This window comes from Carex rostrata, chromosome 4, assembly GCF_964058835.1.
Source record: "Carex rostrata chromosome 4, lpCarRost1.2, whole genome shotgun sequence".
In the NCBI taxonomy this organism is placed as follows: Eukaryota; Viridiplantae; Streptophyta; class Magnoliopsida; order Poales; family Cyperaceae; genus Carex; species Carex rostrata.
Window position 1 is genome coordinate 1913082 of NC_135921.1, and position 15960 is coordinate 1929041.

Here is a 15960-nt window from a genome sequence, read left to right on the forward strand (position 1 = left end):
TACAACTGTTCTTTTTGACAATAACGATACTAAATTGTACACAAATACAAGTTTCTACAAAATATGTTTCTACATCAAACATAAAAAATATATATATCACCAATCTTAGTTGTATTTTTTTTCCTATTAATTTAAATTAGAAAAATATGCTAGACACATCCAATGCATAAACTTGTACAGAATAAATATGTACATAACCTTAGTAATTTCGGCTCTGAATTTAGTAAATAGAAATATACGAAACAAATTTATTATATTTCCAAGCCCACCAGGATAGCACAAATTATGATCGCCCAACCAGGATACAACTGCGCCATTAAATACCCAGAGATCAGGAAAATGTGCAAGCCCACCACCTTGCTAACAGGGCGCGTATATATAGACAAGTTCTCATACGAAGAATACACATCTCTTCTCTTTTAGGCAGTAGCAGCAACTAAATGGGAATAAGGATAGCTAGAACTTGCTTACCTTCTTTTCTTTTCTATTGTATCAATGCTGCATGTAAAACACCTCTGTACTCAATAAAATGCCTACGGGCTTCAAACCAAAAAAAAAGAAATAATGTATGAAAAGGATAGAAATAATCATGTATATCTCATGTGTTCAATGCCAATTTTATGCAGGCAAATGAGAAAAAAAATGATTGGCCTGTATTTGCTATTTTATTTAAATGAGGAAAGTAAAAACTATTATTTTAACTTAAATGAATTATTGGAAGAAATTAAAAATAAAATATCTCAAATATCTTCACTTATCTTAAATCTTCTTTTTATGGTTACAACACTGATTTACACTTTACAGAGCAGATTCAAACTTTTGATTCACTCAGAAACTTTAGCTCTCCTTATGGCAATGAGAGCTGCACAAGGAAATCAATTGCAAAATTGCACGTTCCTCTCTGATTGTGAGATGCCAGTGGATTCGTTGCACCCTTCAAAAAGCTAACACCAAAAGTTAGAATCTGCTCTGTAAAGTGTAAATCAGTGTTGTAAATAACAGTATGCGGTCGTCGGACGAACAAGATACCGCAAGCGATTAATTGAAAATAATAAGAAATAATCAATCATAATCAGAAATAATCAGTCAATTAATCGGAAAAATCTATGACAGTTTGGTCACCGCCAATGACTAATCGGCTCATTAATCGGCCTAAACAGACGTCTTTTACAACACTGGTGTAATTTATAAACTATTTCGCTCTTTTATTTATTTGAAAACAAATATAATAATAAATGTATGCACCATTTCTTTGTATCAAATCAGAGGCATTGCCTAGTGAGTGTGGTTAGGCTCATAATACAAAACAGTTTTATAATACGATTTCATCAATGGAAGGGCTCTAATCTTACCAGTATATTACGATTTCTTCATAAAAACTATACTGGTAAAGCACTGCCTGAAATTCACTTATTTATTTGCATAGACACACACACACACACATAATTAAGAAAACCTCATGGAAGTAAAATACAAAGATTTTCTTGTTTTAGCTCTAAATAAAAGTTCAGTTTCCCAACAAAAGTACATCGATCCGGGTCATATAATTATGTTGACTAGAGATCATTCATTCTAAATCCACCAGGTCAACCTTTCCTCCTCATCAAAAGACAGAGAATGGGAGCTCTCATTGTTGTTATTACGATTGCTCCTTATATCAGCATTGCCATGGTTCGTGTTGTAGTAATGCAACACTGCAGCACCCGACAGCACTGCCAGCGTCAATGCTTGTGCATGCATCCTGGAAAATTGTATATCATCAATGGAGCTGATTCAAGCAAAGTAAGATTCATGAAATATATATGTGTCTTAGTTACCTGGCATGAATGAGACGAAGGCTAGGCTTTAATGGCGTTGTCTTGGCATTGTATGCGCAAGAGGCTCCAACTGCAGTTGCCCAAAATGCCCCTACAGTCAAATAACACAAATCAAAACAAGTGTTGGAGTTGGAGGTCACTTTCGTATAGTTCAATTTTCTAAATTGCTATTCTATTGTAATCCAAAAATTAAAGAAAATATAAAATAATTAAGTTTCCTTAATTAATTACCAATGCTAGTGAGCTTGTGCTCAGCAATCCATGCTTGCAAGGAGGCCATTTTCTCTATTGCTTGAGGTGTGTAACTGAAACTGAGATGGGAAAATTCTAAATATTAATTTGAGTGGGGTTTAAGAGGGAGAAAGAATTTGCATTTTATTTATAAAGGCTTACGAGCCCTTGGTTTTACTCTAAACCAGATGCTACGCCTTGGTAATTAATCTCTTGGATGCACCCAATGTTTTGGGACACCTGGTTTCTTTGGGGTCCCGGATCCTCTAAAGTAACTCAATTTTTGAGTTTTGGATCGGAACCGTCCGATTCGAATCCGTTGTTCAGGATAGCTTCGAGATTTGAATTCGTTGTTTCGAGATATGTGCGCTCCACTTCGAGATATGTGCGCTCCACAGGAATTTTTCATATCATATATCCAGAGTAATTTTGTGTGCAGTTTCCCATTTTTGTTTAAATAAACTAAAAATAAATAAATGAAAATATGGTTATATATATATATATATATATCTGTATATATATTTTTTGGACATAGAGAAATAAAACTCTACATCTCAAAATTTTGTGTTTATTGAGCATTATTTGATAACTGATTACAATTCGCTACATTTGGGCTATTGGAAACTTCAATTTTTATACTGTTCTTGAAATATATTATGTTTTCTTTTTTCCAACAAAATTAGGTTGAGATATTTAAGATAATAATGGGCTCTTAATGTCATGCAGAGCATCCATATAATTTTGACATATTTAAGTATATATACCAAAATCTATTATTGCATTAAAACAATTAAAATTAGACGCTTTTCTAGTTTGGAACTTGGATCTAGCTGGTTGACACCACAGTAATAAACAATTAGTTGATTGGACGTTTTTTTTTATTTGTACAATATATATATCTACAATTTTAATAATTTTGATAAAAACTAAATTAATATGTTCCTACAATTTAATGTATTTTTTTTGTCCATATAGTCTAAATATGTATCACTCAATTTAACCTTTCAAATAGCTATCTTTTGTTGTCAATAATGAAACAAACTATATATATAGAGAGAGAGCGAGAGAGAGATGGGCTATGGTGCATTGCAATGCATGGAGGGGTTTGTGCATTGGACCATAAATTTAAAATTCAAAATTCAAATGATTGATCCAAACCGTTCATCTTGTTCTCCATATTAATATGTGCTTGGAGACCAAATTTTACATTTTTCTGAATTTTTTTACTATTTATTAAGTATTTTACAAAATTGTTGATCCAACGGTGGCTTAACAAAACAGTAAAATCAGCAGCCACCGTTGGATCAACAATTTTGTAAAATGCTTAATAAATAGTAAAAAAATTCATAAAAATGTAAAATTTGGTCTCCAAGCACATATTAATATGGAGAACAAGATGAACGGTTTGGATCGGTCATTTGAATTTTAAATTTTAGATTTATGGTCCAATGCACAAACCCCTCCATGCATTGCAATGCACCATAGCCCATCTCATATATATATATATATAAATTATGTTTTTCTAATGTGAAGAAATTGTATGATTTTCAAAAAAGATTTCTCAACAACTAAAAAAACACATTTCACTAGTTTAAATTGTGATTTATTTTATTTAATTTAAAGTTACAAAAAACATTTAGATAAATCTAGCAAATAACTGGTAAAACTAATTTTAATTTAGCAAAAAAAATATTTACAAATCTAATGAATGTTTTTAATTAAGTTTTTCAAATTTTTTATTTTAGTCTTCTGTTGTAAAATAAAGATAAAGAAAGCAAACAAGATACTGACAATGTATAAGATAGCTATCTCTTATTTTTATGCTTTTCTTGTGTGTAAAATATAATCTTACAATCCTCTATTTATAGGTAGAAAATGTAAATAACAAGCCATTGTAAATTAATTGTATTGATAAATGAGAAGAGAATAACATAAATCTTTATGAGAAGTTTTGAAGTAATTACGGAAGAGTTGCAAATGAACATCCATTCATAACTTATTTTATTTATAACATCTTCCAATTAATATATTTTACTAACATTCAAGTTTTATATATTGTATCACGCATCCCAAAAGTTAAATACCAATTTTACCCTTTTCAATTAAATGACCCTAATTCATCCAAAAAAATTGAGCCTTTTTTTATTGGTTCATAGAAGCATCCTCATATTGTAAACTCAAAAAAATATTTTAGAGACAAAGTAAATGATTTGGGTTTTCTGTTTTTCATGATTTCCTCCAATATTTAATTTAAGTTGGAATAATGGATTTTACTTTCTTGAATAAATGAAATAGACAAAATAACTCAATGATTTATTGAGCAATTAGGTCCTCAAGAAAAATCCCATAAAATACGTGTTAAGAAAATCTGCAAACCAACCGAAACGGCCTGAACTTTATTGTCATAATTACACATTGAATGAACAAAATTTGAGCATTGTCTGCTTAAATTGATATTTTTTTTTCTCATTTGCCTACATAGAATTTGTATTGAACACATGATATATGCATGAATATTTCTATTTATTCATACATTTTTCATGCGTAAAAATATTTAGCTTTTTTAAGAAAGCAAGTGAGGGTGTTCAGCAAGTTGGTTATGCTTAAATTTTAAGCTCCACTAAGAAAAAGGTGTTTGACAACATAAATTTAAGAAAGTGAGTCTTGAGCTTTCTTAAGGAGACTTAATTGCTTAAATCATATAGAATGATGGCTTAAAAATTATGACAAGCTTAAGAAAGTGGATAAAATAAGACTTAAAAAAATAATTTTAAACTTTATAAATGAACAAGTATTTGACAAGCTTAAAACTCTTTAGTTCCTTAAAGAACTCTAAAGAGGATACGCCGAACACTACCAATTTAGAACTCTAAGTAGAAATTATATGGATTTGGGCTTGATAGGATAGTATTTCCTATAAGTTATTTCCAACATTATTCATTTCAATGCAATTTTTTGGGCCCAAAAAGCCCCAACTCTAAATCTCAGTGGTAATTATATGGATTTGAACTTGGTGGGATGATATTTCCTGTTGAGTTGTTTCATTTAACTCAAAAAACCCAAACTTGAATCACAATTTTTTTTTTCCCAATCGCTCTCCATTGTCTATAACAGAATCCTTTTTAAAAACTATTGACATTCTCTTTCCTTCATACACATACACACATGGAATATATATATATATATATATAAAAGCTCTTGCTTTTTTGCATTGTTCATTGTGGGACTACCAAAAAAGTATGGATCCGAATAGGTTTTTATTTTTTTTTATTTACAACTGATATAATAAATATTTTGTTTATAAACCCCAAACATGCGATACGAACTATATATTCTGGTCAGACCTTGATGCTGCTAGCTAGTAGTCAGATATATCAATTTTGTTTATAAACAAAACATACGAACTATTTTGGTCAAACCCAAACATATTGATCTGGGTCGAATCACAATCAAGAAATTTCTTATATATCAATTTCTTGATTTCATCTTAGATTATATCTACAGTAGTCAGAAATATTTGTTTTTCTTGGTTTGAGTCAGATAATGTTTATAAAATAATTGACAAAGTTTTATAAATATTTATGTTTTCTTAATTGTTTTTCTTTGTTTATAAATGTGCTTCTTATTTTATTTATACCCATTTCATTAAATATTTCTTATTTAATTATAAAAAATATTAAAATTTTATAAAATAATAACTAATAAGTAATGTATGTCACTGTTTAATCTATTTTATTTAATTGCATTATTAATAATTTTATTAATAAAAATAATTGTATAATATCAAATATTTAAAAAAAAAATTAAAATTTTTCACAACTAATTTCACATTACAACCGAAATTCCTACCTCAATATATTTCCATAATTAATTCTGTTCATGCCTGTACAGTTGTATTTATGAGTTTACATTCCAGTCAAATCTCATTTTGTAAAATCCGTGACAAACAAACAGATGGTGATGATTTGGCAAATTCTCCGAGAGACCTACCGTCCTGACTCCTGACCCACGTGTCGCGGCACGCTTATCGATGGATGGATTGCGAGTAGTGAGTACTGAAGATGCAGCAAATTTACTTTCTCTTGTTTTACCCATTTCTAGCAGTCTGGTCACTCGTTTCATTTTTTGTCATAAAGAATCAGATTCAGATGTTCTTTTTTCCGATATAATAAATTGTCTCCATCTTAGCTGCTAGATGCCTGGCTCGATCTAGGAATCAACGGCTCAAAATAAAACGCTCATTGATTGCTTTTGAAGCACGAATTCAGAATTGTTAAAATTAATTTATTTTACTAATGATATGTTTTATGTGTAAATTTTATAAGTCTTTAATTTACTAAATACAAAATAAAGCGTTAAAAAAATATATATATATATTTTATGAATTTAATTTATTATTTAATATATGTATGTATAATTAAAAAAAAATAGATTGTACATTTGAGCATCAAATTTGACTCGCAATAAATTATAAATGACATGTTTGTCCAACAAAAGTAGAACCGAATCGGACAGCACTAATCCACTTGCACTGTAAAAAATAGCATAATAAAGCAAAAATGCAAGACTTTGGAATAGCAAACACATATATAATATGCCAATTTGTGGTAAAGGCAGGCAGGCTGAGACAGACCAAATTTAATCAATTTTAAACACTTTCGGATTGCTCCTAGATCAGATCTGCATCAATAATAAATCATGCACGGAGAACCTTATATTTATCTTCATTTTTCAGGTAAACAACAAATGTGGTGTTAATCCTTCATGTCTCTCTTTTCTATTTTTTGTTTTCCTTTCTTTTTGCTAATAAAACAGGAAAATGGAATGTTCAATATGAGCACATAGCAGTTTTTTTTCTGGGGCAGATGTAAGGAGGTTGGGGGTCAATTGACACCCCGCTCCCCTTTTAAATTTTTAGTATTTATGTATAATTTTTTTTTTATAATTTAGAGTAAAATATCATAAAACTAAATAATTGATCTTCATTCTTTGCAAAAAAAATTTATATGATTGATCTCATAGTTTGAAAGTCTGGCTCCGCTCTTGATCGCAGGTCTATTTGTAATATATTTGTAATGGTAAGGGCTAATGAGTGTATTGGTATGGGATAATAGGTGTACTGAAACACAATCTCAGCATGTACATGTTTCTCTATTTTTCTGTATATCTAAATAATGTGAATGTGAATAATTGTTAATGTGAATAATGTGAAGGCTAAAATAATAAGCCCTCAAATATCGTAGCATGCTGCTATTAGTACAACAACTCTCATGTAATATGAACTTTGAAAAATAGGAGAAATAGGAGAAAATAGGAGAAAAAAAATAATCAACATAAGTTGTAACATTTATTGTTATCATATTATGACAAATGTTATTGTCATATTACGACTCTTGTTATTGTTATAAGGGTTAGCCTTCTCTCTCTGAAGTTTACACATATTTATGTACCCAAAGTAGATACTATAATTATGTTTACTTAAATGATATCATTAAATAATAAATAAGATTCCTTATGATATAAAAAATGAAAATGGAAAGAAATAAAGACTTGACTAATCAATTATCAATTAATTCAAACTTTCTTAAATGACATTTAAAAAAAGGAAAGATATTAGAATCAAAAGAAGGCAGACTAAATAAACTACTTGTGGTGAGTACGTATATAAATCAATTTAGACTTCTACACGTAAATAAATAAATAAAAAAGATGCATAGAATCAAAAGAAACTATACTGTTTTATTAGAGGGTTGATAGTTAATCCGGAATTTCATTCTTTAATTATAGCTATTAATGAATTAAATATTTATACGTATTTAATATAAGAACAGAAATATACTATTTTAAATAAAATGTGCGAAAATAATTAATACTAAGAGAAAAGGTTCTAATTTATGTCTGAAATTTTTAAAAATACCATTCACACAAAAAAAAAAGATAAATCGAAAAACCACAAAATTATCAGAATTTCACTTTTACCTTGGAAGTTGCGTCTATAAAAGCATAATTCACGCAGTTTTAATATATTTCTTTATTAATTTTCAAAAATAGAAGGAAAAATTTATAATTTAAATGTATTAGAACAATTTAGATGTACTAGAAGTACTACGAAATATTTTCCGAGTAGAATTTGTTGCGGCTATAAAAAATATTAAACTATTTATTGATGTATTATTGAAAAAAAAAAAATGTTTTGGATCTCAATTATTGATTCCTGTTCAAAAGTTACTTTTGGATAAATAAAGATATTATTGTTGTTCTTCTAGCAAATTTAAATTCTAAGATACACTCAAATTTTAAAATAGATATGATGTCTTAAAATTTGAATGTATAGAAAAACAACGATAATCTCTTTATTTACTCATAAATGACTTTTGAGCGGAGATCAATAAGCGAGATTTGAAACATTTTTATTTTTCTTTTCAATAATACATTTTAAGAAATAGTTAAATTTTTTTTACTACTGCAAAAAGTTATGCGTGAAAAATATTTTATAGTACTTTTAGTACATCTAAATTATAAAATATTTTATCTATTTTATTTGATGTTGTTTCTAGTATAAAAAATTAATAAAAAAATATATTTTCAATCGGACGCAAATTGAAGTTTCTTCGTTGATTCAAATTATATTGACGGACTTGAAGATTGAAGAAGCTAACGTTGGCGTCCATGTCGAATTCTGACAATTTTGTGGTTTTTTTTTTTGGAATGGTATTTTTAAAAATTTCGGGGTCTATGGTATTTATATTTTCTTCAACGCAGGGCATATGACACATATTTTGACATTTTATAAGGGTGCATACGGATAAGTTTCTTTTAAAATTAAACAGGCGACGTGGCCTGTAATCGACCCTTCAGATTTGCCTTTTATTTATTTATTATTATTATTTTTTTTTTGGTAGAAACGGGTGATATTTTTCTTCTCTCTTACAAATCTGCTGTTATTCTTGGGGAATGACAGGAACCTGACATTCCAATCTCATCCGTTCACATCTTTATAAACGCGAATCTTAATCAAAAAGCTTTTTAATACGCTCATCTCAATCTAAATAAACGGATGAGATTGGAATCGCAGGTTCCTCTGATTCCTCAAGAATAACAGCAGATTTATTTCCCTTTTCTCCGCGACTCCGCCCCTCTCTCTCTAGAGTGCGTATCCTCTGAGATATCTCAACTTTTGCGTGACCGACGTGTCCGGTGCCTATTCGGTGATAGCGCAGGGGGCTGTATTATTTGTTCTTTGAGATTCGTTCAGAACGTATTTAAACGGTTGGGATTTTCCATAAAGTCACGCAAAGTTTGAGATATCTCAGAGGATACGAATTCCTCTCTCTATCTCGCTTGTATTTTCTCTAGCTCTCGCTGTATCTTTAGCCCTCCGACATTCCCAAGTAATCTAATTCTCCTTTGTGCCAGATCTAAAGCTCAAACCTTTAGTTCTCTATTTCCATTCTAATTTCTAAGAATTTTCAAATTCAGCCATTATTTGTTTTGGACGAAGTGGTGCATTGGATGCCTACTCTATTTTGGTAAGATAATTCACTTTAATTGTTGGTATGTTGCTGCTTGGTTCTTTTTAGCTAACTAGGGTTTACTTTGTCACTCATAATTAAAAGCATTATGCGTATCATGTAAGATTTATTATTTGTGTGCGCTTATTTGTTTGTCTGAGGGAGAGTCAAAATTTTGAGTGTTGTTGTTTTTGATTTCATATTGCATGTACTATGCATTAATTAATTTACTATGGTGCTTCATTTCTCTAAATGAAAGATGCTCCAATTTAGTACAAATTACTTGCATTACCTAAATTGAAACTAGAAAAGATAACATTGATGTTCCAGCAAAATACAATGTGTTTCCTTCATATCATATTGAATTGTTTCCTTCATATCCTTCATATCATATTGAATTGTTTCATGACATTGGAGTTGGAGTCTTTAGTTGCAACAAGCTTATAGATTCTTGCATTGATGGATATGTAGTATATTTGATTATGGAATCAGAGGGATAATTTTTCAGAAGTAAAATGATCCCTATACATCCCCATCCCTTGCAACTCACAAAGACATTTGACAAGTTACACAGCAAGCAATTTGATTGATAATTATAGATGTTATTGTGTCCAAATTGCAAATTGAACTTCAAACGTAGTGCATCACATAACCATGAAAATTTTACTATAGCTCTTGCTTCATATATAAGAATGAATCCATCATGTAATCATGCATACATTTTGCAAATTTAATTTCAATTTATGGATTTGGACATTACATATTAAAAATTTATGAAGCTATATTTCCTTACCATCTAATCTAAGCAAGTTAAGGAAACAAGGGTATTGTTAAAATGATTCAATATTTTAAATTCATGTTATATGATATTTATCACATAATTTAAACAAGAAGAATGATACATACAAGACACTAGTACCCATGCATTTTTGCAAACATTATCTCTGTTTGACACAGATGAATGATTTTCTTTTTAACTCATGTTTTCCCCAACTGAATTGAATAACATAAGAAATGATGATAGGTTAAAGAATGGAGTAGGTACGAATGAATGGCTGATGAATATTCAGTTGTTTTAATTGCATGTAACATCTGTTCGTTGTTTCTTTACTCTTTATCATGCTTGGTAGATATTCAGCATATAATCTTTTCAATAAATAGTAAAACATCTCTATTGTTGTATATAACTTATCTTTGTTTGGTGAACAAATTAATCGATTTTTTCTATGTAACTTTTTTTGTTTGGTAAACAAATTTGATTTTTGACTCCTTTCTCAAATGATATTTCCAACACTGAAGTTGAAAGCCTAAATAATAAGAGATTACATTACAAACTACATGCATATAAAATGAACTTGGCATATGATATGAAGGGATGTAGTATTCAGAAAATTTGGGAGGTACGTTGTTCTGCTATATATATTTTTTTAAGTTGTATAAAACTAATTTGGGGATAAGGTTGAAAGATAACATATATTTCATTTGATTTCATTCTTGCCTAACTTGCATTTAGTCATTGTATGAATTGGTGGCATTTGCTGTTACAACAGTGCTATCATTGTGGATATATTATGTTTTAAAAATTAAATAATTATTTTGGTATTTACTACTTGATCTTCTTGTTGTTTAACATTTTCTCACCTGTGTGTTAATCACTTGAACCCAATATCTGAAGTAACTAAAATACTTCTATTTTGGTTCTAATAATTGTATGTTGGCACTTGCAATATAAATGATCAATATCTATTGAATTCTCTATACTTGGTCCTTACTATAGTTAATTCGGTCCGGGCTAGAAGTGACACTTCTCTTTTTGAAATAAGTGGTAAATCTACCCTTTATATCACTGAAACAGAAGTTTTGTTTCTAGTGCGCCAGTATCCTTGATAGACCTTAAATTCACTATCAGTCTTAGTAGTACTGAACTAGTGGTAGGTTATAGCACGTACATTTGAAAATTGAATAAATTTTCTGTTGTCCAATTGAACTTTATTCTTGATTTCCAAATTGACATTGCTAATTTATGGCTCTAATTTTGACTTTACTTTTTGATTTTCGATAGTTTGTAATATAAGAGTAGAACTAGGGTTTTCTTAATCTCCCTAAGTCCTTTGGTGAGCTTAACTCCAAAACATATCGGATTGACTTCAAATGATTTATCCAAACCATTGAAACCGATCTACTTCATGAGTGATCCATTTACATGTCAAATTTTAAAATTTTCTAATTAATTTAGCATAAAGTCAATTGGTAAAAAAAAGATGGTTTATAAGTTAATTTTAATGCGTTCATTTTTCATCGTTTTTTTACCACTTGACTTTATACTAAATTAATTCAAAAGCTTATAAATTTGATAAGTGAGCGCATCACTTGTGAAGTAGATCGGTTTTGAACGGTTTGGATTTGTCGTTTGAAGTTAATCCGATAGGTTTTGGAGTTAAGCTTACCAAGAGACTTGGTGAGCTTAAGAACACCTTAGTTCTCTCGTAATATAAATTTTTTTAATTTTTAATTTAAATTCTTTAATATTTTGGCTCAGAAAGGAAACCGGTTTTAAATTGTAGTGGTCATTGCATCTTTTTTCATCATAGGTTCTTTTGCATATATGCGATTGATATTATATAGTTTCAACCATTGTGTAGTACAAAAACTATACAAATAGGCCATGTTGGGTTTCAGTAACCAGCCAGTAAGGTGTCACCAATCACATGTATTGTCTCTACCAGTGTACTTCTTGGAATTAGAGTTGAATAATAAAATCAAATTTGTTTTCTTTTTCTCTTTAGGTTTTACAAATGGTGTCAGCAGGCTTGAGGCATCAACTGCATACCTTGCAAGAAAACTGGTAACTCCCAATCCTCTGTGATGCGCACTTTTGTAAATACCCTCGAATCATTTTTATATTTGTCTGGCATACTGTTTTAATAATTGAGGAGGAGAGAGGGTGTTTTTGCCAAATTCCACTAATAATATAACAACGAATGTTTCTAATGTTTGCAACTGACACCAAAGCTTTTTATAGGATGAAAGAGATTTCATTTGTCAATTATGGACAACTATACTGCATAAGTTGCATGCCTGAACCCAGAGATAGTGATTATCAAATGAAGAATCTTTATTATTACGATAATCAAATGGAAAACCATGAGTAAGGAGTAAGGAGTAAGGAGTTGGGAATATATTATTACAATAATCACTTTTTGTTAACTTGCTTTTGTAGTAACAGTTGGTTCATTTTTTGGTAACTTGCTTGTTGGATCATTTTATTTCACAATTTATGTTGGTGATTATCTTTTGCACATACAGTTGAAATTTTATTTATTTATAAAAAGAATATGGAGCCCAAATATATAATTTATTTACAAGTATATTTGTGCCAATACTTTGTTATTAGCTTGTTTCACATATTGGTCCTCGGAAAAGTTCAACAATGGTTTACTTGGTGAGAAGAAAAAGAATTATCTCGCTACCATAAGATAATCACAAATTTATAGTTTACTAGGCCATGACCGATATTGTGATTTTTTGCTGTAGCATGAGTATCAGGTTCTATTGGGCCCAGAAATGCATACAACATATCATATCAAAAATTAAAAAAAAAAGGAAGAAAGAAAAGCCTGTCAGCAACACAGTAGTGGAGAAGTATCGCAGAAACATATATAATTTCTTAGTGCCTTTTAATTTTGTCGTCTAACTATTACAAATTAAATTGTCAAAGCACGCTTTACAGTTCGAAATCCAAAAATTTGGACTTAATGTTCTAATGAATAATAGAGAGGTCACTTGACATTCTGACAACTTCACACTTCGCTGCCTCAGTTCAGTTGAAGCCTGTTGAAGTTAATGAAAAGAAGGGGCAAAGATATTTGTATTAGTTATCACTCATTGAATGCTAATTTTGGTAGAAAAATTGAGTTAAGATAAAAAAGAGTGAAACTGTGATACTATGCATAGCGCAGATTAGTCCGTACTATGGATCAATATCTTTATCTCTAAAGTTTAAACAGATGATCTGAACCATCAACATGATCTCCATATGAAAATGTACTTGTAGATCAAATTTTACATTTTTAATTTTTCTTTTTAGCTAGATAGAAAATCACTTGATCTAAAAATTCCAGACCATTCAAACGTAGTGATTTTATACCTATATAAAATAATAGTAAAAAAATTCTGAAAAATGTAAAATTTAGTATGCATAGAAAATCACTTGCTGTAACCATTTTTGTATTGGTCACCAATCAATATACTTATATAACAAAAGTGAATACTGAATAATAACAATTACCCTAAAGTTGGGGCATCGTCGCCTGTGCTCTGTCTAGTGCTTAGTTCGAGATGGACTGGTACGCTTGCATCACCACTGTTTGTTATTGTATAACCACCATCAGAGATGTTTTGGTCTGAACTTTGTTTCTGGACCCCAATTCCTCCTGCTTCATTCAGCTGACAAAAAAAAATGGAAGACATAAAAATTTGCACACTACTTCTTGGGTACCAGCACCATAAGTTCTACTGGTACCTTATACTGAAATCACCGATTCTATGAAGCCTGGTGTCTGTTCACCTTCGTGTAAAGATCCATGTTTTCTTGGTGAACTAGGTTTAATTTTTTATAGAGGTCGGCATTCTCCTGTTGTATTAAGCTCCCCTGTTAAATTCGGCCCATTAGATCAGTGCACTGATTTAAATTTTAGAGGTATCTTATATGCGGAATAATAATTTTTGTGTGCTTTTGGTCTTTTTAGGTTTTTCTATAATATTGTAACTTATTGCTTGTGGAAGCTTAGCTCAATAATTTAGATATAAATTTAGGCATAAGTGTAGACTTGGGGTTTTCAAGTTGTGCTAAAGTTGGTTTAGAGTTAGGGTGTTAGATGCATGAAAGGGTAAACTAAAACCCAATTGAGTATTTTAAGTAAAGCTTGGTTGGGCTGGTTATGGCTAAATAAGCAATCATTTAATTAAACTTAAATGGAAATTTTTAACATATTTATAAAATAAATAAGTTGTAGATTTTTCAACCTTCCTATTTAGCTCCTGGATCTCATTAATCAGAAGATTGTCCTGTTATAATAAAGAAATCTCTAGTTAATAACTTGCTCAACAGATGTAATACTATTAAAAGAGTTATTGTAGGGCTTAAAGGTTGAAGAGTTTTAGGGTTAAAAGAATTATTGGAACGACCTTTTTGGTGCGCACAGCATGCATGCTTATTTCCAGCTGGCTTTCTAGGTTTTGAAGCTCTTTTAAACCAAGCCCAGACAACTCCTGTCCCATCAATTGCCTGTTTACCATTTTGTAGAACATAATTTATGCATAAGTATATCCTTTTGCCAATTAATAAGCATATGTATTTTGTTTGGTCATTGTAGCTGTATACATACAACCGATTATTGCTAAATATTTGACTCACTAACATATATATATTTTTTGAATAGGTTTGATGAAGTACCTATGATTTTCTTGCAAAGTTCGTAGTTGTTGTCTCAAGCTTGCTGCCTCCCTTTGCCAGAACTGCACACAAAATTGAATATGTTTGTACTTTATACAGGTTTATTTAAATTTGTTATCTCCACTAGTTAAATATAGCCTGAGAAAGACCTATGATAACGGGTTTTTATACCTTGTATAGTACCAGTATTTGGCCAAAAAATACCACAAAATACCATTTGAGGTCGGACAAGGTAGTATTAATATCCTTTATGAAGAAACCATATAAATGTCCGGTATTTTACCAACAGAAGCTTAAAGAATTCATTTGTGATAAAAATGTCAAAGGGACCTGACATTATACTATGTGAGTTCAAGATCTATTGTAGTTAAACCTTTAGTGTAAGCCATACAAGCAAAAAGTATGTCAAATTGGTCATTTTTAAACAAAAATGCCCTTAGGGTATTTTTTTCTGTACTATTGTTTGAAATTTGGCAGTTTGAGTATACTAGTTAGTTAGCTGAGGCAATAGCAAACTGAGCTTGAGTCCAAATGATGTTGTTATTGTGAATATGTGCATTTTTTCAAAAAAAATTTGAATAATTTTTTTTTCTTGCTTTATTTCTTCCACTTTGTCATTTATTTACATGTACTATTCTAAACAAGAGGGTGTAAATTCATTATTTTTACTGCTGGTTATATATTTTACGTACGTTATGCTCTTTTGTTCCATGTGCTTTTTTTTTTTCGTGGTACTGGCACCCAAAAGAGAGCATGTCAGATGATTGTAAATTGGCTGAGCAGTGAATAAGAAATGGACTTATTAAGGTTAAAGGGTAGGGAGCAACTGAATTTAATATTTTCACATGCTTTTATTCAGTTTACATATTTTGGTAGAAAAGAATATCATTCTCTTTTTACCAAACAAAGAAATATCATTCTCTTTATGTTTGGTTTGAACAAAAAA

The 15960-nt window shown here is 30.2% G+C and overlaps 2 protein-coding genes and 1 long non-coding RNA gene across 3 annotated transcripts in view; 1 reads left to right on the forward strand and 2 right to left on the reverse strand.

Annotated features, from left to right (window-relative positions):
• LOC144552639 (MADS-box transcription factor 23-like) overlaps positions 1-15960 on the reverse strand; it is a 58511-nt gene that overhangs the window by 36801 nt on the left and 5750 nt on the right. Inside the window, exons 3-8 of the mRNA XM_078300630.1 lie at positions 15015-15076; positions 14747-14846; positions 14585-14626; positions 14127-14210; positions 13848-14005; positions 13366-13390 (exon numbers count right to left, since the gene is read on the reverse strand). Coding sequence (XP_078156756.1) covers positions 13375-13390; positions 13848-14005; positions 14127-14210; positions 14585-14626; positions 14747-14846; positions 15015-15076 — 462 coding nt within the window. The 3' untranslated portion in view covers positions 13366-13374. The remainder of the gene's footprint in view (positions 1-13365; positions 13391-13847; positions 14006-14126; positions 14211-14584; positions 14627-14746; positions 14847-15014; positions 15077-15960) is intronic.
• Positions 1398-2174, reverse strand: LOC144553172 (uncharacterized). The gene is made up of 3 exons (XM_078301272.1): positions 2049-2174; positions 1818-1908; positions 1398-1741 (listed from the first exon to the last, which is right to left on the reverse strand). The coding sequence occupies exons 1-3, from the start codon at positions 2095-2097 to the stop codon at positions 1573-1575; spliced, it is 309 nt and encodes a 102-aa protein (XP_078157398.1). The 5' UTR covers positions 2098-2174; the 3' UTR covers positions 1398-1572.
• Positions 9433-15894, forward strand: LOC144552642 (uncharacterized). The gene is made up of 3 exons (XR_013511185.1): positions 9433-9577; positions 12346-12404; positions 15001-15894. It is a non-coding gene; the product is annotated as an uncharacterized LOC144552642 (long non-coding RNA).

Coding starts and splice junctions, on each gene's coding strand:
- LOC144553172 (XM_078301272.1), bottom strand. CDS start 2,097: ATGGCCTCCTTGCAAGCATGGATTGCTGAGCACAAGCTCACTAGCATT. Junction 1,909..2,048: donor GCACAAGCTCACTAGCATTG/GTAATTAATTAA, acceptor ATTTGACTGTAG/GGGCATTTTGGGCAACTGCA. Junction 1,742..1,817: donor CTTCGTCTCATTCATGCCAG/GTAACTAAGACA, acceptor ACAATTTTCCAG/GATGCATGCACAAGCATTGA.